This window comes from Echeneis naucrates, chromosome 11 (genome assembly GCF_900963305.1).
Source record: "Echeneis naucrates chromosome 11, fEcheNa1.1, whole genome shotgun sequence".
Classification (NCBI taxonomy): domain Eukaryota; kingdom Metazoa; phylum Chordata; class Actinopteri; order Carangiformes; family Echeneidae; genus Echeneis; species Echeneis naucrates.
The window spans coordinates 2,042,794-2,070,338 of NC_042521.1; the positions used below are offsets into that span (position 1 = coordinate 2,042,794).

A 27,545-nucleotide genomic window follows, 5' to 3' on the forward strand; every position below is an offset into this window, starting at 1 on the left:
GTGTCTGTGTAATGGAGCTGATGTGGACATAAAATATGTAGGAAGAATTCATTTACATACAAAATCATTACAAAAACAAACATGGAGAAAAAAAAACAGATGTGGAGAAAATGTTTGATGAATCTGTTAGAATTGGAACAATTTCATATATCGACATTTAGTTTTTGTTTCAAAAGAACAAGAAAAAAAAAAAAAAGCATACTGTAGCAAGTGAATGGAAACAGGTAACACACGCTTTGTGTGTCAGGCAGGTACAAAGGCTTGGACCCGAACGCACAACAGAGATCAGAGACAGACATGAGGATCAGCTGGGGAAAGTTGAAAACCAGGCCAAAGGTACCAGGCGGGGTCAAACAGGAAGGACACGATGGAAACACACACAAATCGCTGCCGAGTCACACGACAAAATGGCAACAAACACCTGAAGGACGAGACTCAGGCTTACCAAAGTAAAAGCAGGAAGTGGCAGGACAGAGACACAGACAGCTCAGTGAGCATTCAGACACACGGCGGAGGGACTTCAGAGAACGTTGGAGACACCAGCTCTACTTCGGGCTGGAGCTGTTCTCGTAGTCCACTTCAGGAGACGTCTTCGTTTTAGGATGCGGAAACTTTTGGAGATAAAAGACACACAACAAACAGCTCAGATCCACCAAGACGAGGTTTGGTGTTTGTCAGAGGAATAAAGACTTTTGTGTGTTGTGTGTTAGTTTTTTGTTTAAATCCAGTTCTTCTTCCTTATCGTTCGCTCGTGTTCAGACATGTAACGAGTTCAACATGTCAAAATCAGTTAAATCGCCCGTTTCTTCCTGCTTCCTGTTGCTCCATCTTTATTCTAAATCTGACTTCTCACATGTAAACAATTAGGCCAGAAACCAGCAAACAGGACATCCAGGCTGAATATCTGATATTCTGACATTCTGATATCAGGACGTGACAAACACCAAGAAGGAGGACGAGGATTCAGTGATGAAATTAGCGGCTCATTTGGAATCAGGAGAAACCGGACATTTGGTATCCTACAAACTGTAAACTTGAAGTCGATGGGAAAATGTCCTGAGATGTAGAGGAAAAGAGATGAAATGTGTCCGTGTGGGTTTCAGATACCTGCAGTTGTTCGTAGTCAGAGTTGGCGCTGACGGTCCCCAGAGGGAGGAAGGGTTGCCCCCACTTCAGCTCAATCTGCTACGGAAATGAAATCAGATTAATCCAAGCTGAACTGACCACAGCAGCAACAGACGGCTGGACGTCATCACATATCAAAGGCGAGCAAAGTTTCTCGCTCATTGTTCTAAATATTTATATTTGTGAATGTTTAAAAAATGATTTTGTGGAGCTGCAGCTCTTAAACAGTGAAGATGTCTAAATATTAGTCACGCTAATTTCCTGCTTCGGCCAAACAGCGTCAGCCAGACGAGACTCAGACTGCAGCGTGACGTGCTTATCAGATCCATTACTGTCCGGCTGTCCGGCACTTTCTCTGCTTTAAAGCGGAGGAAGAAAAACGTCCTCTTACCTTCAGCCTCCGTAAAACACTTGACAGGAGGAGAGAAACAAAACACAGAGAGGGAGAATCAGCCGAAACTAAAAGGAAAGTGTCTAATAAAGAATCCTCAATATCCTGATCAAATACTAACTAAAGTGAAAAGTGAGGGCTCTAACTCTCCACATGAAGGGAGACAAGGAGGGCACAGTCTGTTTCTCATCCTACCTCTGATACTTGTACAAATCGACAACAACAGTCAGGAAGAAGAGCACCAACACGGCTCCACAGATCCCGTAAAGAGCCACCAGAGTGTCACCGCAGCCTGAGACACAGAATTAAAACAAACACAATCAGCTTTCCAATTCCCTCCTTGTGTCACGCACTCCTTCCGTGATGCTCCAGGATATTTCGCAATCAAGTACTTTTTTTCATGATGTGCTGATTTTCCTAAAACTGGCCCTGTTTGCATCAGTTAGCCTTTTCATTGGCCGGAGTCCCTTTCAGTTTCCAGGCAATGTGACACGCCGGGCCCTGAAGCGTACAGCCCCTCTGCCGGGCAGCCATTTCTGACAAACTTCACATTTCCATCAGAAGTTCAGACTGAAATGTTTGAAAACAGCAACACCTCTTATATCACGTGTTGGATTATATGTTGAGGTTGTGGGGTTACATTTTTCAAATGCGATTTCCAAACTGATAGAAATCCATCAAAGTCGGGGTCAGACTGATTTGGTCGCCTGTCATTGATTTAAAAAACAGATTTTCATTCATGCGAGGCATCTCACTGCTGGATTTTCAGGTATGAGATAAAAAAAATGAGCAAACACAACTTTGTGTTTCCGCTGAGCAGCACTAGATAAACTCTCCTCACAGGAGTGCGTGTTTGTTCTTAAAAACACAGATGGTGATGCAACCATTGTGACATCAGCTCCCATCTCTGAGCACCACCTCTCTTCTTGTTTTGATTGTAAAACATTTGGAAACAGTCATCTCACTTTATAATTGGTCATCTCTTATCAGTTCATCATCAGTGATGATGAGCGATTCGGATTCTTCCATCAGCCGGTGAATCAGCGTTTCACTTCTTATGGGATTCAGTGACTTTCCTGTTGTACAATTCCACGTGTGAACGCAGAGAGCAGCAGGTTGATGAATACTTTACCTGGTCTGACCACCAGATTCACCAGTGACGAATTCTGGTAGCCGAGTGAGGACTGAGCCTTGCACAGATACGCCCCGCTGTCCTCCAGGCCGACCTGCAGGACCAGCGTGGCTCCTGATCCTTTCACAGTCAGCTGTGATGAGGAGAGACGATAAAGCTTTATATTCAGAGTGAACTTAAACAGGATGTGTCCCTGACGTACAGAGAGAGTGGCCAGAAGTACGAGGACAGGCTGAGGAATCATGTTTCCGGCAAATGTTTAAAACAGGCTGCAGGTTTGAACAACGTTTCTTGGCCAAAGTTCTTCAGGACACTGTCCAATTACTTCTGGCCACGTAGCATCTTTAGACTAAAAGCAGAGTGTCTCTCACCGCGCTGCCTTGCTGTCTGTACCAGGTGTAGCTGCTGACGGCGGGGTTGGCGTCACTCGTACACGTGAGTATCACAGAGCGTCCCTCAGGAACCGGACCAGACACATCCAGAGCTGCCGTGGTGTATCTGGGAGCGTCTGCGAAGGCAGGCAGCGAGAGATTCTGAGGCTTCGGTGGCACACAGTCCAGCCGCCTGCTTCAGGCCCCCCCCGAGGTCACAACGTGTTCAAACACGTCGACTGTCATTCAGCAGAGTTAAAGGGCGATGAGTGAGTGAAATGGAGACGGAGTGAGTCAGATGTGTGAGTGGGTGAATGAATGAATCAATAAGTTGGTCTTCTTCAGAACGCTGTTAGTGAGTTTTCTTTTTGATTTTTGGATGATTTCTGGGAGAAGAAAAGTTTTGTGTTACATCTTTTCTTTGGAAACATCTTCTGACATGTTGGCCTCTCTTTTTACAGGAAACTATCTGAAGCATTTGCAGGAAAAATCATCGAGTTTAAACTGACAGTGATTCATAAAACAGCTCATATGTGGGAAGCTGCTTTAAAAGAGGCCTAACTTCATCATGCTGAATTTTCCAGGATCTGGAACAGAACTGACGCTGGGAAACGACTCGGTGTCATGTGTATTTAACCCCGATCATTTTGTTCCTTGGATGAATAAAAGCTGCTCCATCAGCAGAGGTCACTGCAGACAAAACTGAGACTCACACTCGACGTGAAGAATCTGATTTGCAAACGATGTTGTGCTGCCCCCTCTCGTCCGCGGGTAGGAAGCAGAGCAGCCGACGCTTAGCTGGTGATGATGAGCTGAGGCGATGAAGGTCAGTGTGGACGTCATCATCCACTGACCGGCCACACTTTGGCTCTGGAACAAAATAACCTGCATTACTCTTTTAAATGTCACCAATACAAATAAACCTTCATCTTGAAATAAGAAGTGAAGGGAAAATATTTTTATTTTTATTTTTTTACTTTAAAGTCATTTTGCTGTCAGTTTAGTGAAAACACACAAACAGATTAATGCTACAGTTTAATTTAACCGTCTCAGTGCTGCTGGAAAATGAAAGCACACAATGAGGAGTAATCCGTTCTCAACAAATGTACCAACTATTTCCTTCTTTTATTGTTTTAATAAATATGAAATTGAGCTTCTTAAATTTGTAAATTTGGAGCAGGATAATGAATGAATGAATGAATGAAGGGATGAACGAGCCGTCACCTGCTGTGTTTTCCTGCCCAGATCGTTGTAGCTGCCCAGGTGGGTCCAGCTGAGGGAGGGGGGCAGGATGGGGCAAAGCACGGGGGCCGAACACTGCAGCATCACACTGGACCCCTCTGAGATTCGACCCACATCAGCCAACGTGGGCTCAGGCGGTTCTGTTGTGGATGAAGCAGAAAACCAGGAACGAATGATGGAGTAAAAAAAGTAAAATCAAAGTCGTGCTTTTGGCCACCTGATGAGAAAAAGTTTTAGTCAAAAAACAAATAAAGAATTCAAAGTCAGAGGAGCTGCAGCTGATCAGAAGATTGTGTTGATGGTTAACACACTGCTATTTTCCAAATAACAAAAAACAAAAAATCAGAACCACGCTTGACTTCGATCTCAAATTTCACCTCGACCGGAAACGTAGAATTCACGAGCTAAATTTGCTGGTTTCTGTCTGAAGTGTCCATACAAATAAGTGAGTGAGTGATGACATCATCCATTCATCCGTTCATACCTGGCTGAGAGTGGATGATGACGCCTTTATTGAAGGTGAATTTAAGAGGATCGTCACAGTCCAGCCTGAAGAAGTACACGTCGCTGTAGTCTGTCGGGAAACTGAAGAACACCGTGGTGCAATTCTTCTTCGTCAAGTCCCCGATTATTTGGCCCTGAAGAGAGATTCAAACACAAAACTTTGAACTGAATAATGTTATATTTCAGATGATTCACCATCAGTGATTTAAACTGATCTCCTGAATGGCTTCATTGCTGGAAAAGGAAACTGGAAATGCTTTGCAGCCATCAGTGGGTGTCACCAAATGAAACCAAATGGCTCGATGCTGCTGAGCTGCGTGTAAGTGAAGGAAGAATGAACCTGTAGGGTGGGAAAGACGGGGGGACTGTGTATGTGTCCTCTCTTCCAGTTCCCGCCGTTGGAGCACTTCAGGAGGTTTGCTTCCTGACTCTCCGGGACCTCGAAGTGACACGGGATTGTGACGCAGGAGTTAGTGATGCTGACAATCCTCTCAGGCAGCGTCACATTCCACGTTTTACCGGAGACACCTGCACAAACACAATAATGTCATTATTTTTGGAGCAGACCACTGCGGAATAAAATTTTTCCTTCTGTTTCAATACATTTGGCTCTTTTTGATCCACTAAATGCTCACAAACATCAGTGTTGTGTTTGGTTTTCATCTCTATTTCCATGCGTGACCTCTGCGTGTGATGATGAGCTGTAGAAATAAACTCACCTCACCTTTGGTTACTTCAAAACGAGCATCTCTTCCAAAGCAAGATGCAACCGGACATCGTTCTCTGTCTCCCCTCGTGATCCATTTCATTGTTTGCTGTTGAGTCTCTAAATCTATAAAGAGTGATCTACCAACCTGCACTGTCTAAAAATAAATTTGTCTCGTGTCACTTCCTGTTTGCTGTCCTTCCTCCATGTTTGATTTCTTGACCCCACCGAATGTATTTGCTTCATTGCATCAATAATTAGCCACACATGTGTTGAGCCATTTTGGCTTTTCAAAACTGGGAGAAAACACATTTGGAGGTGAAGGAGGAGCAGAGGAGGAGTTAGGGGTGCAGTCTGTCAATCACCCCATAACCACGCCCTCTAATGCAACCTGCCTTACATGATGGTGGTCGTTAGAAAAGTGCTTTGAGGCGTCAGCTTCAAAATCCCTGATTTAGTTTGTAGGACCTGAATAATTAAACCACCAAAAGAAGAAGAAGAAATGTTGTAGAAATGCTGGAAGACACCGACCTTTCATCACAGTGATGAGGACAGCGAGCACCGTCAGACCAACACCCATCTCAGCTGCAGGAGAGGAAGTATCAACAAATAAATCTAACACACAAACAGAAATCAAAACATTTTAATGTCCTGCCTATATTCCAAAAACTTTTTTTGTTTTGTTCTTATTATTTCCCCAAGGACATAAAAAATCCAAAGAAATACATTTCCCATTGCTTGTTTCTTGGTGAGGACATTAAAAGGGTTAAAAGGGTTAAAAGGGTTAAAGGCAAAACAAAGATTCAAACTGTGATTCATGTGAACAAGATCATTCATACAGTCAGGATGTGGAGCCATCACCGTGCCAAAGGCAGAAAAAAAGAAACAAACGGACAAAATCAAGGAGCTACTTCCACAATAAACAACCCGTTTTGGTTTAATGTCCAGCACACTCACAGTGAAATGTTCGACAGCCGTCCGACGTGTTTTACCTTTCTGATGATGATGATGAGGAGGAGCAGCTCATCCAAAGATGATCGCTGCGTGTTTGTTGCTATTTTTATGTTGATGTTCCGTAAAAGAGGAAGGAATATCTAAGTGTTGGAAGTTGTGAAATTTGAAAATGTTTTTGTGGGAAGTCCATCAAAGTGAATCTGACCGAAGCCAAACAAGAACTTTCCATAAATGTTTTTTAAAGTCCTCCTTTTCTTAACCAGCGATCCACTTTGATGTTTTTCGTTCGTGTGATCTATTTTTAAACTATTTATTCTCATTTTGTTCAATTTCATATGAAAACATTTTTATACACAACCAGTCAAAGGTTTGGTCACATTTTCCTGTTCAGTTAAATGGTGTGTGTGTGTGTGTGAAGTCAAAGCTGAAGAGCCTGAAACCTTCATTCTATCTGATGACCATGAGGGGGCGACTTCCTGTCAGACACACAATCAGTGGCCAAAACTTTTTTTCATTTTACTTTGTTCATTCATTCATCCATCTCCATCCATCTTTCCAGGTCTGGAGCCAATCCCAGCTCACACTGAGCGAGGGGCGGGGCCACCTGGACAGGACGCTAATTTACATTGTTTTCAAACTATTTCATAAAATTGAAAAAAAAAGTTAATCATTCATTGAAGTGTGAACTCAACAGTTCTCCTTTTTTTAATAAATAAGCATTGTGTTTGATCTGGAACTGAGGAAAAAGGAGGTCAGAGAGTCAGGCCAAAATCCGGTCGATGACGGTGGAGACTGTGGCGGAAAAATCCAGAGTAAGAACATCAAAGCGTTTCAGTCTGGACCAGAATCACACAAATCAGTCCATGGACACCTGAGGAAACCTCAGAGGAAACACCAAACCTGAGCTGAACGCTCGTTTCCTGTTCCCTGAGTGTGAAGACGGTATTTCTGTCGTGACCTCTGTGCTGCGCTGAAGGCCGGCCGAAGAAGGAACTGACTGAAAATGGAAACGCAGAAAAAAGAAAAGAGGAAAGTGATGAAGCCAAGCAGCTGATGCTGCCGTAGACTGTGCTGAAGTCTTAATTAAGTCCCATTCAGTGGAAAACAGACGATGCATTTAGGATGAGTAGGGATGTTTTCCCATACACTTCAGTACAACAGGTCATTTTTCAGCTTTGGCTTCACTTTTCCAATCCGAAATCTACGTACATTTTTATCTATGACTCAAATGGATCCACAGCAGAAACTCAGGGGATGTTTGTTCGTCTTCCAGTTAACTGAATTTTAACAGAGATCATCTGTAATAACACGAGCTCATCAACCCTGTTTAGACAAATCTGATTGATAACAACTCTGTGTGTGTGTGTGTGTGTGTGTGTGTGTGTGTGTGTGTGAGAGAGAGAAAAGAGGAAGATAAAGCCAGACACACATGACATGAAAAAACAGAATGAAAGAGGAAGGGTCTGTCAGTTCGTGCATTTATGTGTGTGCAGATGTGCTGGGTTGTGTGTATGTGGTTGTGCGCTCAGTTCTTGGCTCAGCGTGCATGAACAGACTGACAAGATGCGGCTTCACTGCGGCGCTGAACTGTGAGCCTGAAGCAGCTGATCTCAGACTGAGATATCAGCTGAACGTCTGCAGGTAGGAAAGAGGCTTTCTCATTCGGGCACACAGACTGAAAACACGTGCATTTGGCAGCAACATGTTTGCTTTTATTCCAGCTGGAAGGAGCTGAGATGGGAGTCAGAAGTTAAACTGGGCTTGTCTGTGTGTGAAGCTTTTCCAGTCTTGTGTTAACGGTTCAATTAGTGTTCAATTATTAGTTATTATTATCTTAATTATCTTCAATTTTTGCTGATCGCTTTCATCCAAGAATCAAGAACTGACAGCTTTTCATCAGTTCCTTCCAGGTTTCAGCAGCTTGAAAAGGTAAACAGCGAAATCCAAATGAATAAAACAAACAAATTGAGCTCAAATTTATGTAACCGCTTCAAAAGCTATTTTTAATTTGATGTATAATTATCTGCTTTGCAAAAACTTGAAAGTCAATTACATGAGAAAAGAAAACGTAATATTTCCCTTTTTTAGAGGGAAGCTTAAAAAGCCAAAACAGAGCTCTGCTGTCATCATCAAAGCAGGAAATGTTCATTAGACGTCAGATTTCTACCAGCTGCCTGAAAATATTCATGTCCACCTGCACAAAGAAAACAAAGGCTCAACGTATATCTGCTTGAATATTTGCTTAGAACGAGGACGGCGGTTTTTGTGTGTTTCTGCAGCTCGAAGAGACCTTCGAACTGCTCTGGACTTGGTCGGATCTCCACCGTGTACTGAGCTCACTGATTCAGTAGCCATTTGCTTAACTTTCACTCCGTACTTCTTTCTGTCTGTGGGTGGAGGTTTGAGGTTTGGTCAGATGGAGCATAGCCCAGTTTGTACTGAGCTGCTGTTGTTTTCTGTGGTATTGTGTAGAAATTCCTCTCATCACACAACTGATAACGAAAGACCTAAATTTGGTTCCACCATTCATGTGAAATTATCTTCTGATTGATCGGCATACAGAAGAAGACCTGTCAAACTGATGACTTTAAAATCAGCTTCTTCATCGATCATCTGACAGACCTCCTGATTCTCAGGGTTTCGTCTCGTTTGGTTTTTTTTGTGCTGTAAACATTGATAACATTAATCCTTGTCGGTTTTTGGATGTAATGGCTGATGTGCGTGTCAGAGAGAGAGAGAGATGTAAAGACGCTCCATCATAGAGGTTCAACTGGAGAAGTTCAACACACAATTAGTGTATGAAATGTTGCAGACACTTCATTTTGTCGTGCTTGAATTAGATTGTTTATCTGAACCGTCAGACATGTTTGCTTACGATGAATCAGTCTCATTTTGCTTTTATCAGACGGATCACAGATGGGGAGACAAAGATCTCTGACCACAGCTGAGCTGAGACGTCAGCGAAACCCAACAAGAAAAGCCCGACGAGTCCATCAATTTGACATGGTCCATAAAAACCATGGTGAACAGACTAGATGCTAACACACATGCTGAAAAAACCCACCTTTGTCTTCCTAAAGCAGCTTCAGCTCAGAAAAACGCCACGCCGCTCTTTGGCAGCTTCCAGTTTTCTTTTTTTTTTAAGCTAGATTGTGTTTATGTGGAGAAAAATGCACAAACTCAAAGCTTCTGTCTCTCTTGTTTATAATTTAATAAACATTGTCCCCAATTTTTTCCAAATATTTGGCATGTCAGGAGACTTCTGGATGTCTGGGCAGACACACACCGACCTGACTGACAAACACGTTTCACAATAAGTGTTAGAACCCTTTTAAAGCTCTAATAACGACTCTCCGCAGAAATAACCTTCCTGAATGTGTGCAGCTGCTTTGACTCATCGCCATCACATGAAACGTTCGAGGACTTTGAGGAATTAGGGGAACATCTGAGTCTCACTGAAAACATGCTGCCGGTTTCTGTTCATCCACGTATCCGACAGTTCAGCAGCAGAGAAAGTGAAAGATCAGTGATCAAAACGATGAGCTAATGAGAACTTCAGCTTCTGTCGGATGTGTTCATGCTCGTTCATAAACGTGTTACCAACCACAAGTCACCTCCGGCTCTTTGGTCAAATGACCTCTTCTGCCTTAGTTTAGTTAGTTTCGTGCCTTGCTGCCCTTCTGGTACGTCACACCTCCTGCAGATCCGGTGCCATGGGCCCAGACTTCTGCAGAACCCAAATCTCTGGTTAAATTGCTGACTCATCCTGGTGAGCTGGTTAATGTGAATGCACGTTATTTCTCCCCACAATGTGATAACATCATAAGAAGGCTTCTTTTTCTTATTTGCAGAAGGAAGCTCTGTCGTATTGTCTTCATTTCCTGTAAACCACCTCAGCGCCTCTCAGCTGCGCTTCATTAGCTCTAATTAATGAAATCTTGAACCTCCTCTGGCCGACCGCTGTCGGCACAGTTTCACGATCAGTTCTCAGGACAAAACTTGGTGTAATAACCGAGCCAACGTCAGTGAGACTTCTCTGTGCAGCTCTCCTGCCCTCAGATTGGTACAGCAGCCGACCACAGACTGGGAGGGGAGGAAGCAGCACGACATCCAGTCCAAGTAGTCCGTTAAACTGATGTGTGTTAGCAGCTGTGTCATAAAATCTGACTGCAGTCGGCAGCTGATGTGAAAATGAAGAGCTTTGTGAACTCAGTAGCACCTGATAAGGAACTAATGCTTCAAAGTGATCAGATTGCTTTAATCCTTTCATTATCACACTGAGCACGGTACAAATGTTCAGACCACATCCGCGTTCAAGCTCAGCCTTCTGTCTAAACAGTCTGTCATGAAGGTGGTGACACCTGATGCAGGTAATCTCCTTGTATTTATTTCTTCCTTAGAGATTTTGTGGACATGTTGTGTCATGAGGAAGAATCTTCAAACCAAAGTCTAAACAAGCTGCCTGGCAGGTAATTAAGTTATTAGCTTGCCATTTGGTTGGCAGAGGTTTAACCTAACGTGGAACAAAGCTTTGTCACAGCGCTGTGTGGAGCGTGAATCTGAACCTGGATCCTCATTTTACGTGCAAAAACATCCCACCATATAAACGGAACGCAAAAATTATGTTTTCATCAAAAATAAGACCTGTGCTGTTCAACAATAACACAAAAAGTCTGAGGTCACATGATCTACACAACAGAGCAGAACGTAATGAGCCTCATATCTCTATTATAAACCAGCAAGTCAGAAAATCTGACTTGTTTAAGAGACGCTGACTTTTTTCAGCGGAGCTTGTGACTGATTTTCCTTCATTGTAACTTTTGGCCAGCGGAACATTTTCGGCATCGAAGTAAAAAAGGAAGTTCCCTAAATCAACAGCTTCGGAAATAGATCCGGACTCTTGTATGAAAGGAATCGAGGTTGATTCACCGCCGCTCAGACGGTGATGACGGATGTCGGTCTGCAGGCCTCAGTCGTTCAGCTGCATTTCAACAAGTGCACGTTGTTGTGCGTTTAAAAAGTAGAATCAAATTTTCCAGCCTAGTTCCAGATACATCTTCTCTGGACTTAGCTGGAAAATTCACAAATGGTGCCACTCAGCGTGTGTTGATGAGTCAACATGATGACTTACTTCAGATTCTTCTGTTCTTCGTCTGTTTGCAGCGACAGAATGTCTCTCAACTTCTCTGCCGTCCTCAAGTCGCCCAACAATGACAAGGAGACAACGGTGGATATCGACGCCATCATGGACAACGTCTCCATCGTTCTCTACACGCTGACCATCGTGCTCGGCATCACGGGGAACTCCGTGGTGATCTGGGTGGCCGGATTCAAGCTGAAGGTGCATCTGATCAGAGCTGGTTGGAGAATATGTGATCGATCATTAAATTCACGGGAGCCATTTGTCCACATGGACAGGCATGATACTGAGGCTAAAGCTAACGCTAACAGGCAGCCATGCTATGAGCTACTTAGCCTTTTCCTGACAGGAGAGAGTTACGACGTGGAATTAAAAATTGACACGAAGGTCGTCAGTCTGTCCTTCTTTGGTCGGACCACAAACGCACCTGCTTGACGGCCTTCCTCTGTGTCTGAGGACAGAAAAGTTTTAGTGCGCTGAGCTGAATGTCAGATGATGATTGTTTGAGGGGTTAGTGACGATGAATCATGGCTGCATTGTTTTTTGACAGTTAATGTTCTAAGTCCTTTTCCTTGATATTTGTGATAGCTAACATTTCCCTTTTGTCTTTTCTTCTGTCCTTCTTCCTCCTCAGCCGAAGGTCACCAACGTCTGGCTGGTGAATCTGGCGATTGCCGATCTGATCTTCAGCTTCACACGAGTCTTCTCCCTCCTTAAGAAGCTCTTCTTCGACCACTGGCCCTTCGGCGTCTTCCTCTGCAAGTTCAACGGCTTCTTCAAATATGCCAACATGTTCTGCTCCGTCTTTCTTCTGGCCGTGATCAGCCTGGACCGGGTGCTTTGCATCTGGCAGCCCGTCTTCACCAAACGTCGGCGCACCCTGGGGGTCGCCAAGGTTGTGGCGGTCTGCGTCTGGATCATCGCGGTCATCTTCAGCTCCCCGTACTTCGTCTACCGCCAAGTCTACCTGGGGAAGAACAACCTGAGTAAATGCACTCTGGAAGTGAAGGAGGTCACAGAAGGTGAGCAGAGAACCAAAGTGGCTCTTTATTCCATTCGCTTCCTGTGCGGCTTCATGGTTCCCTTCATGGTCATCCTCATTTGTTACATCCTCGCCGGCGTCGGCATCCGACGCACCCGTTTCTCCGGGAAATCGCGGCCTCTTCGTATTTTGGCATCGTTGGTCATCGCCTTCTTCCTGTGCTGGGGGCCCTACCACTGCCTTCTGCTGGTGAAGATGGTGGACAGCAAGAACAAGGTGATAAAGATCTGGCACCCGGTGGCGAAGGGCATCGCCTACTTTAACAGCTGCATCAACCCGCTGCTGTACTTCTGCCTGGGCCTGGACCTGAGGGGCCGCTTCAGGCAGAGCCTGGCCAGCGTGTACCAAAGGGCTCTGACGGACGACGTGGACGGACAAACGACGCAGTCCAACGAGCGCTCACTGGACGACAGCACCGGATCCAGAAACAGGAAGGAGTCCGATGTCAGAGATCGTAGTCAAAGTCTGAGCGCTTAAAAGTGATCGTCTCTGAAGTGGATGTTCGATCCTCAGTGTGTTTCAGAGGAAAACAGTGAATGATTACAAAACCACTGACATTTATTTTTAACTGTCTGAGTTGCATCAAAAAGTAGGAGAGAGGGCGAGGAAAAGAGGAATATCCTGCAGTGTTAAAAAGTAGAGAAACTCAAACAGCAACTCTTCAGTTGTGCGTCGCACCAGTCGACATGAACGTTCTTTATTTTTTAAATCCAACACACTGATATCGAGCCACAGAGTCTTTATGCTGAATTAACGGTGAAATAAATGAGTCAGAGCCAACCAAAGGTTTTAAATGTTCCCATTTTGTTCCTCAACAAAGCCCACTGACCACAAAAAAACCAAATTGGTCTTTTGAATTGTTCTCTGTATCAAGTTCCTCCTTCTGCAGAAATCTGTTCATCTAAAGAAGATATGAAACTTGTTGAAATCTTAATGCTTAAGCTGCAAAAACCTTCACCATCAGATAACATGTGCTAAAGACATGTTCCTCATTTTTGCGCGACAAGACGACAACGTTGTAAAGCACCAACAAGGACTGCTGAATATTTTGCTGAGGACATTTGCTTGTTTCTTTGTTTGCTGCGAGGTGAAAATCTTGTAAACTTTCCAGCAGCATCAATACTGAATGCCAAGTGTTGCTGATTTATCGTGTTCGCTGGCATTTTAGCATGACAGCTAACTTTGTTGTTCCTCATTCCTCATTCGTTAGTTAGTAGATACTTCATCATGCTTCAGCTGAAAATTTATTAGAAATGTCTAAATGAATTGTTTTGGTCTGCTGACCTGAACGGGAAAAGACTAAAGTCGGATTTCCCTGAAAAACTGTTTGGACTGATGTTTTTTATGCGCGTCCTTAAAATGTCTGATGAGAAGCAGAACTGTGGTGATTCTGCAGAGGCAGGAAGGAAGGAGGACTGAAGGAAGTGAGACTGTCAGAGACCCAACAGGAGTGAAATCTATTGGAAAATGCTTCTGGTCAGGTCTCCGGCTTCAAGTCCTTCGAAATACACCATGATGTGTTTTTTTAGAAGACGGTTCCATTTAGAGGAAAATAAAGCAGATGGTCTCCGCCAACATTAGAAAGTGGAGGCTGAGTGACATCTGGACGGTTTCATGCTGAAGAGCTGATCAACTGAAGCTGACCAGTAAATTCACTGCAATAAAATAACTGGTCTGTTGGTTTCTGTGTCCGACCTCAGCTGAGAAAACAGCAGAACATTTTCGGACACTTGCTATAAAACCAAAGCTGCTTTTACAGCCAGCAGCTCATAAAACACAGCTGTTCTGGTTCTGCAGATTACTGACACATCACTGGACGTTTTATGGTTTTGCTGCGTCCATCTGTTCTGCAGCAGCAACATCATGAGTAGTTTTAACTGAATCTTTGATTTTTGAATTAATGATGATGAAAACACATTTCAGTCACAGCCGTGACAACCTTTTCTACGTAATCCACAGAGAAACGGTCCTTTGAAAATAAAAGCTTTAAGCTGAAGAGACTTTTAGTTTTAATTCTTGAAATAAATTTTTCCTTTTTGAAATAAAAGCTCTGAGAACGTTTGATATCTTTCAGCCTGACAGGTGAAGACGGTCAGCAGGTTGATTGTACAGCCGGATTGTTCAGGTGCACCGAAAAGGGACATTTATCAGGCACATCTCTCATGATAGTGATTTTTTTGACTCTGGAAATCCAAAGTTCAGAGTCGTTTTAAATCCATTCCATTCACATTGTTTTAGTTCAGTGTTCCTGCTGCTAAAGGTAAAAATAAAAGTTTGATATCTGAATGACGGAGCTCAGTCTTCACGCTTCTCTCAAACACTTGTACTGTTGACAGATCTAATTTGGACTCCGTTCCTCCTCTGAAAAGTGAAAAGAGGATGTGACCTTTTAACTTGACCAATGAGAAGGTTATGAAACCAAAACACTAATATCCTCGTCATCTAGCAGTTGTCTGTGGTGGAATCAGAAACCTCACTGTGGTACTGCTGCCTGCTTTTTAACACATCTTTGTGTCTGTTGTGTCACTTTTAACGTCACGAACTGGGTCAAACATCTGAAAGTGCGATATCTTAGAAAGTGTAGTTAAAGCTCAACAGTGTCGCAAAATAAAAAGGAAATGCTTTTCAGGGTTCCAGGAATTCTCTTTCATATTTGGCTTTGGCAGCTGCAGCTGAAACGTGAAAAATTCTGAAGTTTCATTTGATTCAGGAAGTTTTTAACAATTTCCACAATTTGCACAACTTGATCAAGACAATTCATACACACCTGCAGCTTCTGCATCATTTCAGTAAAGAGCTGATGAAGCCAGACACATCGAATACAACCCATTATTTATCAAAAACAGCAATGATGATTACAAAAACGTGAAATAATAAGCAACAGGAGTCTAAAAGTAAAAATAAATTTAAACAACTTGGTGTGAACTCATTATGTCAGATGCTGTTGTCATATGTTAGTGTTGGCTCAGGAACACACAACACAATGATGATATAACTTCTGTGTGTCCTGATGCCAGCGCTGAGGTCACTGGCAGGTCCTGTTGTCAGCTGTTGATGATTTATTTGTCATTTAAGTTCCTGACAACACCACACACTCTAAGAAACCAAACAACGTGATGAGCGGCAAACCGGGAATTTAAAAAATGAGAACACGTAATCTACATTTTTGGCCAGCGATCAACAGAAGCATGTTTGAGAGAGAAGGCCGGATGAGACTGAAGGTTTGGCTTTAAATACACAGTTCACTGCTCACACCTCATCCACCAACCAAAAGAAAACTTCATGGTTATGTAACTGTCTTCTGTTGAAATCCCACTCATTTCTTCCTTCTTTTATTTCCTCCCCGTCTACATCCATGTCACAGCATCGAGCTGCGGCGGTCGCATCAACACGGATGGATCTAAAAGTCAAACACAATAAAGGCGACACTGCAGCTGCTGAGCCGACACAGAGGATCAGCAGCTGCTCGTCAGCTCGTTACCGGCAGATTGGCTTGCCCTCAACGAGCTGTGTGACAACTATTGTTTGTGTCCAGTGGCCAAGATCAAGCACAAATCTGTAGGTTTGGGCTCAAGTACAAAAGTTAGAGGCCAAAAACTGCACAGAAAAAGAAATAGTGAACTCACGGCGGCTGATTGAAGTCCAACAGCCTGAACCTGCCTCAGATTATCAACCACCACATCCAGGTTTTTGTGACTTTAGTTTGAATAAAGTTTTGAAATGATGTCCTGATTACAGGACTGATGGACGAGGAGTTCAGTCAGAAAGCGGAGCTACTTCCTGTTTCTTATTGTGAACAACGTATTGAATTCAGTTCATTTATAACTTTATAATTAAAGTTAAAAGTTAAAGTCAAATGATTTACTTAAAATAAAATGATTATTTTTGGTTTTCGCCACGTGACACATTTTTTAGTCATACAACCTTTTTATAGCACATTAGTCACTTGCTCACAGAAATACAGTAGTATGTGTGTGTGTGTGTGTGTGTGAAAAAATATGTTTTAATTACACCTTCTGTAATGAGCGTACACACCTCAAGGCGCAGTCTCATTTGATCATTAGTAATTAATCTGAATGAGAGGGCGTTAACCCAAACATGAGCCTGGAAAAACATAATTACAGTCTGTGAACTATAATTATATTTATGAAAATAAATGCACTTGTGTTAGCAGCAAGTTAGCAGTTAGCATAATGACGTTTGAGGTTGAAAATGCATATTTCCATCAACATGAATGTCTAGAACAGAGAAAACTGGATATTTCTTTCTCTTTTATGTTTAATTTAATTACATTTTTGAATGAAAAGATGATTTGTGTGCAGTGATGGTTGCACATTCATTTTTGAAAGATTTTGGTTAAAATATTTCTACAGATAACTAAACAAAAAACTTAAAATGTAAAATTACACACAAATTTACTTCAGTCAGTTGGACTTTTTCATTTATTCTATAATAAATAAACCTATCTATAAATATATTTGATATTGATCATAGATTTGGTTTCAAGTAGACATTTCAGAAAGACGGTAAGCTACTAACAAGTTTTCATCATAACACAGTCAGTACACAGCATCTCTGGAACAATCAGCAAATCCATTCATTCAACCAGATGATCATTTTTCTGATTCAAGATTTGATCCAGATATTCAATATTTCAGCCAACTGACCTGCTAAACATTAAACACTTCACTGACAAGAATTTTCAAGAACTTCATTGTTTTGTGACACACAGACGGCATCGTTCATTTTCACAGTCGGTCCTGTTTCTCGCTTCAATCATCCCAGAGCGTCACGAAAAGGAGCAGCAGTTCAACATCACACAAAGTTCTTCACAGATAACGATTAACTGCTGATAATGTTCTATTTACTGATATGATGTCGTATCCTCATGTGACAAACGGGTTCAAAACCAATTTGCAAAACTAATTTCACAAACAATAAATACAAACTTAAATGATGCACAAGGTCGAGCCGCTCTTGGTCTCTCTTACACACATTGGAAATTTCAGTGCTACAGAGTTTTGGTTGTGCAGAGAGTGAGTTCACACCATCGTCCCCGAAACCCGACTTAGGCTGCTGTAACTTCGTGGGAGATCTTCTTCCTCGTCGTACGGGAGGGAGATGGAGTCGGCGTCGAAGTTGGACTCGAAGTTGGAGTCGGTGTCGTAGTTGGTAGTGGGGTCGGAGTCGGGGTTGGACTTGTGGTTGGGGTTGAAGTTGGGGTCGAGCTTGGAGGTGGAATTGATATCCGATGTGGGTTCAGCGTGGGAGGAGATAAAACAGATAAATCAGTGGAGAACTTCTCTGACAGGTTACTGAGGTGGCAGGTGGTGTCAGGAATGTGAGTACATTCAGTATCTGTGTAATTACCCTCCAATTAAATGTTCTGCTCCACTGAATGCCTCACATAACTCTAATCTGAGTGAGGATTGTTGAACTCTACGCAGTGATGGCCCAGCGCCTCTCAGACCATTTACAGCGACAGATAAAAACATTATTGTCGTTTCCATACTAAATCTGGCCTCTTCACCGCCCAAAGTTTTGAACTACGAAGCCACAAAGGTTATTTTTCAACACGTCTGTTTCATAGACTAGGTTGTTCTGGATTTACAAAACTTTTAAAGCAGGATGCCCGACGTCTACATTTTACAATATTTTCTTTAGTAATATTAGCTTTAATCTGAATTATTAGTAATAACAGTAATAGTTGTAAATACCTTGTTTCCTCGAAGGTCCAAGCCCATTTTTTCTAATTTGGTCTCCTGCTGGACGGTGTCCACAAAGGCAACATAATGAATCAGAGTGTAGATTCTGGAAAAATATAAAACATTTAAATTAATTCAAACGTGTTTAGATGAGAGAACATCACAAGGACAACAAACGGCGGTTACCTGTGATACAGCATGCCGAAGAACTGGATGACGACCGAAGTGGCAAACCCCAGAATGAACATGAAGCCGATGGGATCGATTGTGACTTCTTCTCCGGTGTTTTGGAGGTCCAGGTCGACCTTCGGGAGCGTGATGGAAAAGGAGGCGTCGAGTATCTGGAGCGTGAAAGTGGCCACCAGCCAGAGAGCGTTCAAGATGAAGAAGACGAAGCTGATCTGTTGGTTGGAAATCAGAGTTTTGGGTTCAGTTTGGGTTCAGATCAGCCAGAACTGTTTCCTGTCGCGCACAGCGGTTCACACTCACCTTGTTTCTCAGCTCCAGCAGGTCATTCCTGACCTTTTGCTGTTTCTGTTTGTCATCAGGTAGCGGTTTCAGGTACTTCTCCTGAAGCTCCACCCAGAACTCCATCTCCTCCTGCAGAACGGCAGACAGTGAAACTACGTTCGATCCATTTTACATGCTCTGCTTTGTAAACTGATCTGACTTGATGGACACAGCCGGAACCAAACGTCCGACCATCTTGTCAACCAAACGAGTGTAATGCTCCAAATGAAGTCTTCTTCTGTTGTGTTGATAGATTGTGTACCACGTACTGTCTATATGACACGGCAGCGATTAAAACGTGACCAGGTAATCACTGATCAATATTACCTGGTCCAGTGAGTCCTCTTGTAGCAGCATGTCAACAGAATATTCTTGTAGTTGTGTGACCCAACCTGGAGCAAAAATCAGAAATGATCTTAGACAACATCACATCTACAACTGGGCTGGATTTATTTATTTATTTTTTTTTAAAGGCAGTTTTCTGTGAAATTGTCAGAACTTACATTTCCCCGGACCGTTGAAAACAGCTGGCTCTTCCCTGAGATACAAAAAATATTTAGCACCGTCTCATTTTTCATGACTGACACGTTTCCAATAATGTTCCACCTGTGGACCTTACCCCTGCTGCTCCTCTGTGATCGATATGTCTTCTACGATTGTGTTTTGGGGTTCGGCCTCGACGGGTTCTGCCACCGCGTTCTCCTGATTGAGCTGCTGTCCTTGAGTCCATCGCCTGGATTTTTTACACATACTGCACGAGAAGAACCGCTGCAACATGCTTTTGGCTGCAAGAGTGAAAATATACTTCAGCTCAGCTCGGCACAAACAAGCCGCAGTCAGTGTGGAGTCACGTACCTTTCTGGGCTCTGGTCTGTTTGGGGGCCGGGGCAGCGGCAGGTTTGGCGGGCCCGGTGGCAGCTTTGGTCTCCCTGGTGCCCCAGGACACGTTGTTCATGTTGACCATGGAGTAGATGATGAGCAACAGGTAGGCGCTGGGAATGCAGATAATGTAGAGGAACCCGTAGAAGACTATGGGGAACTCCTGAGGATGCATTAAAGCGGTGATGATGTAAATGATGGCCATCACGACGACGAACATGCTGCTGGGAGTCAGGATGGTTTGGTCCTTCACCATGGCGCCTGAAAACAGAGGAGTTTTAAGCACTGAAGCTTTGAGCTGCTCCACCAGTCAGAACACAACTTACCGATGATGGAGATCATCACCACCAACATGAGGAACGCGTAGATGATGCTCAGGACTCCTGCTATTTTGATCTGAGTGTCTGCCTTCAGCTTGAAGCACAGGATGAGGAAGATGGCTGGAGGAATCACACCCAAGACCAGAGCACCGGCAGCATGCATGTTGAAGACGAAGGCCAGACTCCCTGGAGGACAGGAGGACAGAGGAAAACCACATTTTCTTCTGGCCTTTGAACAAGGAGAACTAAGTGTACGCCGCTGAAGACTGACCTGCAATCATAAGGCAGATGGTGGCCGGCGCCAGAATGGATGAGATCAGGGCAAAGAGCTGGTAGAACATGAAGAGTTTGGACATTGATGGGTTCCTCTTGGAGATGATGTTGCTGGAGCCCAAGATGTCCACAATATTGGCCATGGTGGATGGTCCCCATCGCCGCCGCTGAAGATGGCAGAAAACCATCCGATGATCAGATGATCAGATTCTGAAAACGTTCACTCGTCATACTCTGATGAGCTGCAGAACTCACCTGGTTGTATAATTCCTTGAAGTCCTCGGGTGCGTTGGTGTAGGCGTCGGACGCCGCGTTGTACTCCACCCTCCATCCCTGCTTCAGCAGCAGCGTGCAGAGCCAGCGGTCCTCACCTGCACAGGCGAGGAAACGTGTCAGATGGGAAATGTTGTGTGGAAACAGGAACGGGCAGGAAGTCCAAGCAGCTGCTGTTACCTTGGTCGTACTGGACGTAGTGGCTGCCCTCAGTGGACTTGGTGCAGTATTTCCTCATCACGTTGTCGTCCATCAGCGCCTCAGCTCTGAACAGGCTGAAGCAGCCGGGACTGCACAGCACGGAGCCGAACACGTGCTCGGCCGTTTTCTGCAGCCAATGACTGACGGCGTACTCGAACTTCTGGAACCAAACTACCGGGCCTGCAGCCCAAACAGAGCGATGAACTCTCCATCTGGACTCCTTTCATTTATACTTTCCCCAATTCTTTTCCCGTATCTCCCGTTTACCGACCTGATCCGGTGGGATGGATCCGGCCACACGCTGCCCCGACAAGTGGGTACATTTTCAGACGATCGATGAGCAGCATCACAGAAGTCGGCTGGAAGTCCGTGTCGCCATCCAAAGCCAGCAGGTAGGTGTTGTGCTTCTCTCTCTGACAGGCAGAAACATTTTGTTCAGTTCATCATTCATGCTCAACTTTTCAAAAAAAAAAGAGTTCTTGCTTTTTCAACTTCTTTGGACTCACCCAGGCTTCTGCTTTCAGCGTTATATCATCCTTGTTCTTCTCCCAGCGTGAGTAATATTTGGACATGAGTTTGTAGCCCAGAAGATAGTAAAAATACATGACCTGTAAAATAAGAAGTGACACTAAACCAATCTGTTTCCCACAATGTACGTCTCTGGGACAGGGACCTTTGATAAAAACATTTCCACTCTCCAGTTTGTGGCTCTCCTACCTGAGACCATCTCTTCTTGTGGCGGATCAGTTCCTTGTCCTTGAAGTGAACCATGATGGCGTTTCCTTGAGGCATGGTGATGACAAGTCGCCCTCCGTACGGCGTCCTCAGGATCTTCTGCCCAGGGATGTGATGCTCCTTCCTGAAGAACTTGTCATCCAAGTTCACAAAGGTTCTGATGACAGAGAGTGAGTTGAGCTGCGCTGATGCTAATTTAATCCCCATGACTGACAGCGGGTGTGATTCTTACCCATAAACCTCTTTGATGACTTCCACGAGGTTCTCAGCGTAACTGTTGAGGTGGCGGTCCAGCCCGACGTCTTCAAATGCGTCATCGAAGTAGATATGAGCCTCGAAGGTGAAATCTTTGGTCTTGGGATTGTTCTTTGGTCTGTACTGGTCCAGTCTACAGTCGGACAAACACAAAGACCGACTGTGAGTAAATACACTGCGATAAAGAAAGAATGTGCTGACAAAACCAGCTGGGACAAGAGATCAACCAGGATTCTGTGACAGTCAAAGGAGAAGTTGGTCTTTTGTTTTTTTTTTAAGCAACAGGATGAACTCTTAAGCTGAAGTCCACAAAACCATTCACATCAGGCTCTAATACTAAAGCTCACCTGAAAATTGAGATAATGATGTTCATCATCTCATCGTAGGTCTCATGCCACATGGTCGCACACAGATACACCATCGACATGTCCAATTCTCTGAAACTTGACAAAAAGTTCACATGTAAGAAAGAGAAGAGGCAGATTTCAAACCTCAGTCCAACGACACTGAAACACACACTTACTTCTTCTTCCTGTCTTTGGTCTGGATGTCGAACCGGGTGTTGAGGAGCAGGGACTGCTCGATGAAGGCTCCTTCATAAAGCCTCCTGACAAACAGGTTCTGCGTTCTCTGGATACGGTAGATTTTGAGGAACCAAAGGTGGAGGGTGGCCAGCACCAGCCCAAGCCACCAGGACACTGCTGAACCTGAGGAGAGATCCGTAAAAACATCAGACAGATGATGAAGCATTCTGTGTTTATATCTGTATATTCAGCAGAAGCAGAGCTGGACTGTGGCGGCGCTCACAGCAGGATGCCGTTCTTTACCTGTCAGGAGGCCAATGTCAATTATTTTGGACATGTCCAGGAAGCAGAGAGTGTGTGTCACGTCCAGGACCAGGTTTGGGAAAAGTGTGCCATTCTGAATCTGTTGTCTTTCGACGACATTTTCACTGCAGTAGCTGGTGAAGTTGATGCTTCTGGTCCCGTTCAGGCTGATTCTGAAGTCCTGGTAGTAGACGATGACGGGGACGATGAACAGAACCATGACAGCCAGAGAGGCGGCGTACAGAGGCAGGATGAAGCAGCGCCTCAGAGCGTGCATCTTACAGGCAGCAATAGCAAACCAGTGGCAGAGAGCCGAGGAGATCAGCTGGACGCCGACTGTGATGGCGATTATTCTCGTCTCACGCTGCGGGACGGATTTCACCACGTCCCAGTCCATTTCGGACAGGGGGACGTAGGCTCCCAGCACACAGGCAGTCACTGCGATCCGGAGCAGGCTGGACAGGATGTGCAGGAAGTTCTGGGCTCTTCTCATGTCATTGGAAATTTCCCAGAGGATGACAGAGCGGCCCTTCTCACCGATCAGTCTGAAGTAGGTCTCCCACCAGTTGAAGGACACCAAGAAGACCCCGCCAACAGCCAGACCGGCCCAAGTGATCGTCCTGACATCTGTTACGTCTTTGGTGATGTACAAGACGAGGAACAGGATGAAACCGGTCACAATGAGGCAGAAGGCAACAATGGACGGAACCAGGAAGCGGTTCCTCTCCTTGGCGGTGCACTGAGTGACCCCCTGCAGGATCGTGGAGAAGACGGCCACGCCATTCAGGATCGTCACGTTGGTCACGATGTCCAAGTGTGGCATCGCAACGATGGTGAGAACTGCTGCTCCGAAGGACACCAGGAACTCAAAGAACAGAACCTGAAGGAGGAGCAGAAGAAGAACATGAAGAATCACACAATAACCTGCGGCCATCAACGAAGGGAGAGCGTTCAGAGAGGATGGCTTACGAAGGCAGCTGTTTTTTTGCTTGGTATCTTTGACGTTTTGTAGCACGCCTTCCAGATGCTTTTGAGAAACAGTAGGACACTTGAGGAGATGAGACAGCAGCCGATACAGAGCAGAGCCACGGGCTTCAGCCTCGCCGGCAGCAGCTGCGTTCCTTCGTTGGAAAAGGTGATGAGAAGGAGGAAAGACGTCTGGAACAGAGAAAGAAAAATGATTTTATCAGTAAAATCAGCAGACCGAGCCTCCAACTAAGAACTACACCAAAAATAAACAGAGTAGAATCTGACTGCTGACCGACTTGATATCAGGGAGCAAGAAGTTCATTTCTAGTCAGATTTTAAAAATGTTACAAAAACACAAACCTTGCTGCATATTGCCAATCCAAAGACAATCACTCCGACTAAGAAAACAGTGATGATCTTTAGTAGTTTGAGTAGTTTCCAGGGAGTGTGTTCGTCTCCAATGATCGGGACTTCTCGACAAACGTCCCACGGTCTCCTAAACGTCCAAAAAGTCCACGAGTAACGAGTTAGAGAGTTCATACATTAAATCAAAAGAGCTGTAGGATCCAATTAAAATGTAGTTATAAAAGATGAATCGCTGATAGACACAGTTTCCTAAGTAAATGTTTACCTCAGTGATAGCGGTTTAAAAAATGTTTTAAAAATCATCTAATAAAATTAATAAATGCTATTAAACTACTATAATATAATGTGAAATAGACAGAAGGGCTTTTTACATGTTTACTCATTATTCTTCTTTTGTTTGTGATGATTAAGATAAAGTATTATATTTATATGATTGGATGAAACAGGACAATAATGCAATAAATCTTTTCACATTATCACCTTAACAACCATAAACTCCATAAAAAAAATCAAAATAAAAAAGATTGAAATATTAAATGACTTTGAACTTACTTGATTGTCTCCTTGTCTTCCTCCATGCTGACAGGTGTGAATGAATCCTTCAACTGAAAGGCAATTTATAAGGTACCTGTATGACTCAGAAGGGCGGCGTTCTAAATAACATCAATAATTTTCTCATGGCATGCCGACAGAAACTCCAAATCAAATCAAATGAAAAAGAAAGAGGGGGTCGACCCAAAGGGAGTATCAGCACCAACAGTATTTTGGAGAAATGATTATTCAAAGTTTGACAGTTTTCTGGTGCTTGACAGCAGGTCAAAGAAGTCATCAGGAAATCACACACTCAGAAATCCATGAAATTGGTAATTATTAAAATCTCATTCCCAATTATGTCACCAACAGAAAAAGTCACAGTACGTCAGCCGTGAGCAGGGGGTTCATTATTTCATCACTTCATCACTACGACTGGAAGAACTCAACAGTTTGGTGAAGGAATGTGCAGAAACATCCATTTAGGAGAAAAGGTGGACTTGCTAACTTAAAATAACTCAAGTTAAATAGTCATTACAAAGTATGAGCCGTCACATCCTTGATTGGGGCCGGTGCCAACGTGCGTAAACTGATTGGTAGCACTAAGAATAGCCACGCTCCATGACGTATTGACTGATGACTGCATTTTCAGAACTTACCTACAACAGAGCCTGGCTGCAAACTTTGCCACTGATTCTACAGCCCCATCTAGCTGTTAGAGATGATTATTTATAGTTTTTATTTTTATTTTATTTTATTTCATAGTTCTATTTTCTTTTTTTTTTGTACATGGCTCAGATGTATTGGTCGTAGTGGTTGTAAAGGAGGAAGCCAGCCACTAAATCAGTTGTACAGACACACGTTAGACACGTTGCTGACATCTTATCAAAATGAAAATGACGAATGAACTGATGCTTGTGACATTCTTCCTCCAGATGTGATTATCCAAATCAGCCCAAACTCTGATTCACACCCAAATATGTTAGCAATGGTAATTCACATTGACAGTGTTGGATACTTGTGGGACTGGTCTGTCATGTTGTAATTAACCACCATTAGTTCTTCTCTTGTGTCAGTTTTTATTTCTGAAAAGATGAAATGATTTAAACACTCTTGTCCTGCGATCGGATTTTTTTAGTTTTAGTTTTTTATTTGTTTGTCCCAGATGCTGATTGTTTCGTATTTTTCCCTCCCTGATGTTTGGCAGCATGTTTGTCCCACATTACTGTTACACCGAGCTTCACATGTCAAGTCTGACGTGTGCCAGTTAAAACACGTGAAGAAGTATGTTCTGTCCTCAGTGGTGCTTCCTGTATTTCCTTATATTAAATATTGGTAGAAGAGGTCTGGTTTCACCAGAATAAATCTCCTGCAGTTTTCCAGTCTGACTGAAAGCTCCGCAGTTATCAGAGGAAACATAAAACTAGCATGGTAACATAAAAGTCTGCGGATTACCAGAAATCAGACACAAACAAGGAGTAGAACTACAGACAACAAATGAAGAAATGGAGTCACGGCTGTGGAAGTCAGGTGCCCTGCTCAAAGGCACATTGACAAAAAGATGTCACATAATAAATCAAGTGCTTGTTTTATTTTTTGTATCTAAAAGTGAAAACACTTGCTATAACAGATAAACTCAAGAGCATGATGTCCACTGACAGGTGACGGAATGATGTTGATTACCTGGTTGCCATGGATACCTGCCAGTGGGTGGGGTCTATCAGGCAACAGGTGAACATTCTGCCTCTTAAAGGAAGTTTTTCTTTGCCGCTGTCACCAAGTGTTTGCTGTTGGTCTGGACCTGCTCTGTGAAACTTTGTTCTGCTTTGGCGTTATACGAATAAATCAAATTAGATTTGATTTCGTTTGAACTGATTTGAATTCAAGCATGACTAATTGGTGTTAATGACCGTAAAAGTTCTTCACTGCAAGTGGCCAGAAAAAGCTAAAGTGATACCGAAAACATTCGATCTCAAGAGATAATCATTCTCTAATCATAATTATTGTATCAAGAATTAAAAGGCCAGCTGTTTGTAATTTGGCTGATTTATTTGAAACCAGAGGAAACGATATTAGGAGGAGTAGGTGGAGCTGAAGATCTGACCTGGTCTGGACTCTGGACTGGGGCCTGTCATTTCAGGTGTAAGCTGTCAATCAAGAGGAAGCTCTAACCCATCCTGCTTTCCTTTTAAAACTTTAAACGTCTTCAGAGCTTTTAGCTGAGGCCCGTAGTTCGTCATGCAGATCGGAGTTTGTTGCTGCTGAAAACCATCATATTTTTAAGTGAGTTTTGTGATGCCAGAGCATTTCTCAGCCACCCGTGGCTCAACAGATTCATGTTTTAAGAATGTCAGAGGAATACTAACAATTCAACAAACAGGAGAACAGCAGAACACCCTCTGTAGTGTTTTCTAATCCCCACGTCACCGTCCCTCATAAAGAGGTTTCACCTGCAGGTTTTCCCCTGAGCTGGGACTTCCTCATACACACCACATGGAGTGAAGCTGGGAAAGGAAAACAAACAAGTTTCAGTGCTGCTGGTTGAAATTGATTGAAGTGCCAGTAAATACCGTGCTCGTGCGTGCCTCCACTTCCTTCCTTTGTATGAAAACAAAGGCCCAATATGAAAGGTGCTGCCGCCTCATGCTGAGGCAGAATTACATAAATATGAGGAAGGAAGTGAAGCTGTGGTATCGAGGTTCAGCTCACACACCCACCCAGACCCAATCTACCTTTGAGTGATCATTACTGTGTACCAAATGTACCAAATCAGCGTCATCCAACATTTGACTTATGGCCTAAATTTACAGATCATCTGTGACTTGCTTTAATAGAAAGTCTCTTCGAAGTTGCTGAGTAAGTTAAAGTTATTATTATTATAAACAGTAGAGATAATTCATCATTTCTTCTGGTTTCTTCTTTGACTGCTTTGTTGTATAATCTTGTTGTCATGGAGCTGTGTTAATCAGCAGATTGGCTCGTGGTGCTTCATCAGTTCCTGCTCATGTTTCAGAAGATGCTCCGGCCAACCCAATAGATTGATGAGTCACATTTAAAAGGGAATCATTTATCATACCAAGGACGTTAGAATTCA

The 27,545-nt window shown here is 43.6% G+C and overlaps 3 protein-coding genes across 3 annotated transcripts; 1 reads left to right on the forward strand and 2 right to left on the reverse strand.

The window, feature by feature from the left end:
* Nucleotides 1–210: 210 nt before the first annotated feature.
* Nucleotides 211–6,051, reverse strand: LOC115051400 (myelin-associated glycoprotein). Its single transcript, XM_029514793.1, has 11 exons — nt 6,003–6,051; nt 5,106–5,293; nt 4,746–4,899; nt 4,244–4,401; nt 3,733–3,889; nt 3,020–3,156; nt 2,649–2,781; nt 1,712–1,808; nt 1,517–1,535; nt 1,108–1,185; nt 211–611 (listed from the first exon to the last, which is right to left on the reverse strand). Exons 1-11 carry the CDS (start codon nt 6,049–6,051, stop codon nt 546–548), a joined length of 1,236 nt encoding a protein of 411 aa, XP_029370653.1. The 3' UTR covers nt 211–545.
* A 1,892-nt stretch (nt 6,052–7,943) lies between these two features.
* LOC115050856 (fMet-Leu-Phe receptor-like) lies at nt 7,944–14,809 on the forward strand. Its single transcript, XM_029513968.1, has 3 exons — nt 7,944–8,066; nt 11,589–11,766; nt 12,200–14,809. Exons 1-3 carry the CDS (start codon nt 7,972–7,974, stop codon nt 13,082–13,084), a joined length of 1,158 nt encoding a protein of 385 aa, XP_029369828.1. The 5' UTR covers nt 7,944–7,971; the 3' UTR covers nt 13,085–14,809.
* Nucleotides 14,810–17,649: 2,840 nt separating this feature from the next.
* Nucleotides 17,650–24,498, reverse strand: LOC115051401 (chitin synthase chs-1-like). The gene is given in 19 exon segments (XM_029514794.1): nt 17,650–17,835; nt 18,325–18,418; nt 18,499–18,713; nt 18,802–18,912; nt 19,150–19,214; nt 19,678–19,962; nt 20,028–20,207; nt 20,293–20,461; nt 20,550–20,665; nt 20,748–20,948; nt 21,040–21,376; nt 21,486–21,660; nt 21,736–21,891; nt 22,106–22,201; nt 22,282–22,465; nt 22,586–23,465; nt 23,555–23,743; nt 23,915–24,050; nt 24,473–24,498. Coding segments are annotated over 19 exon segments (3,801 nt in total).
* Between the last annotated feature and the right edge of the window lie 3,047 nt (nt 24,499–27,545).

What these genes read in the sequence shown, in the direction of transcription:
- LOC115051400 (XM_029514793.1), bottom strand. Translation starts at nt 6,051, where the DNA reads ATGGGTGTTGGTCTGACGGTGCTCGCTGTCCTCATCACTGTGATGAAA. An exon ending in TCAGATTCTTCACGTCGAGT is followed by an intron (nt 3,157 to 3,732) that starts GTGAGTCTCAGT and finishes CTGCCTTCGCAG; the next exon opens with ACGCTCCCAGATACACCACG. An exon ending in ACAGACAGCAAGGCAGCGCG is followed by an intron (nt 2,782 to 3,019) that starts GTGAGAGACACT and finishes TCCTCATCACAG; the next exon opens with CTGACTGTGAAAGGATCAGG.
- LOC115050856 (XM_029513968.1), top strand. Translation starts at nt 7,972, where the DNA reads ATGAACAGACTGACAAGATGCGGCTTCACTGCGGCGCTGAACTGTGAG. An exon ending in TATCAGCTGAACGTCTGCAG is followed by an intron (nt 8,067 to 11,588) that starts GTAGGAAAGAGG and finishes GTCTGTTTGCAG; the next exon opens with CGACAGAATGTCTCTCAACT. An exon ending in TGGCCGGATTCAAGCTGAAG is followed by an intron (nt 11,767 to 12,199) that starts GTGCATCTGATC and finishes CTTCCTCCTCAG; the next exon opens with CCGAAGGTCACCAACGTCTG.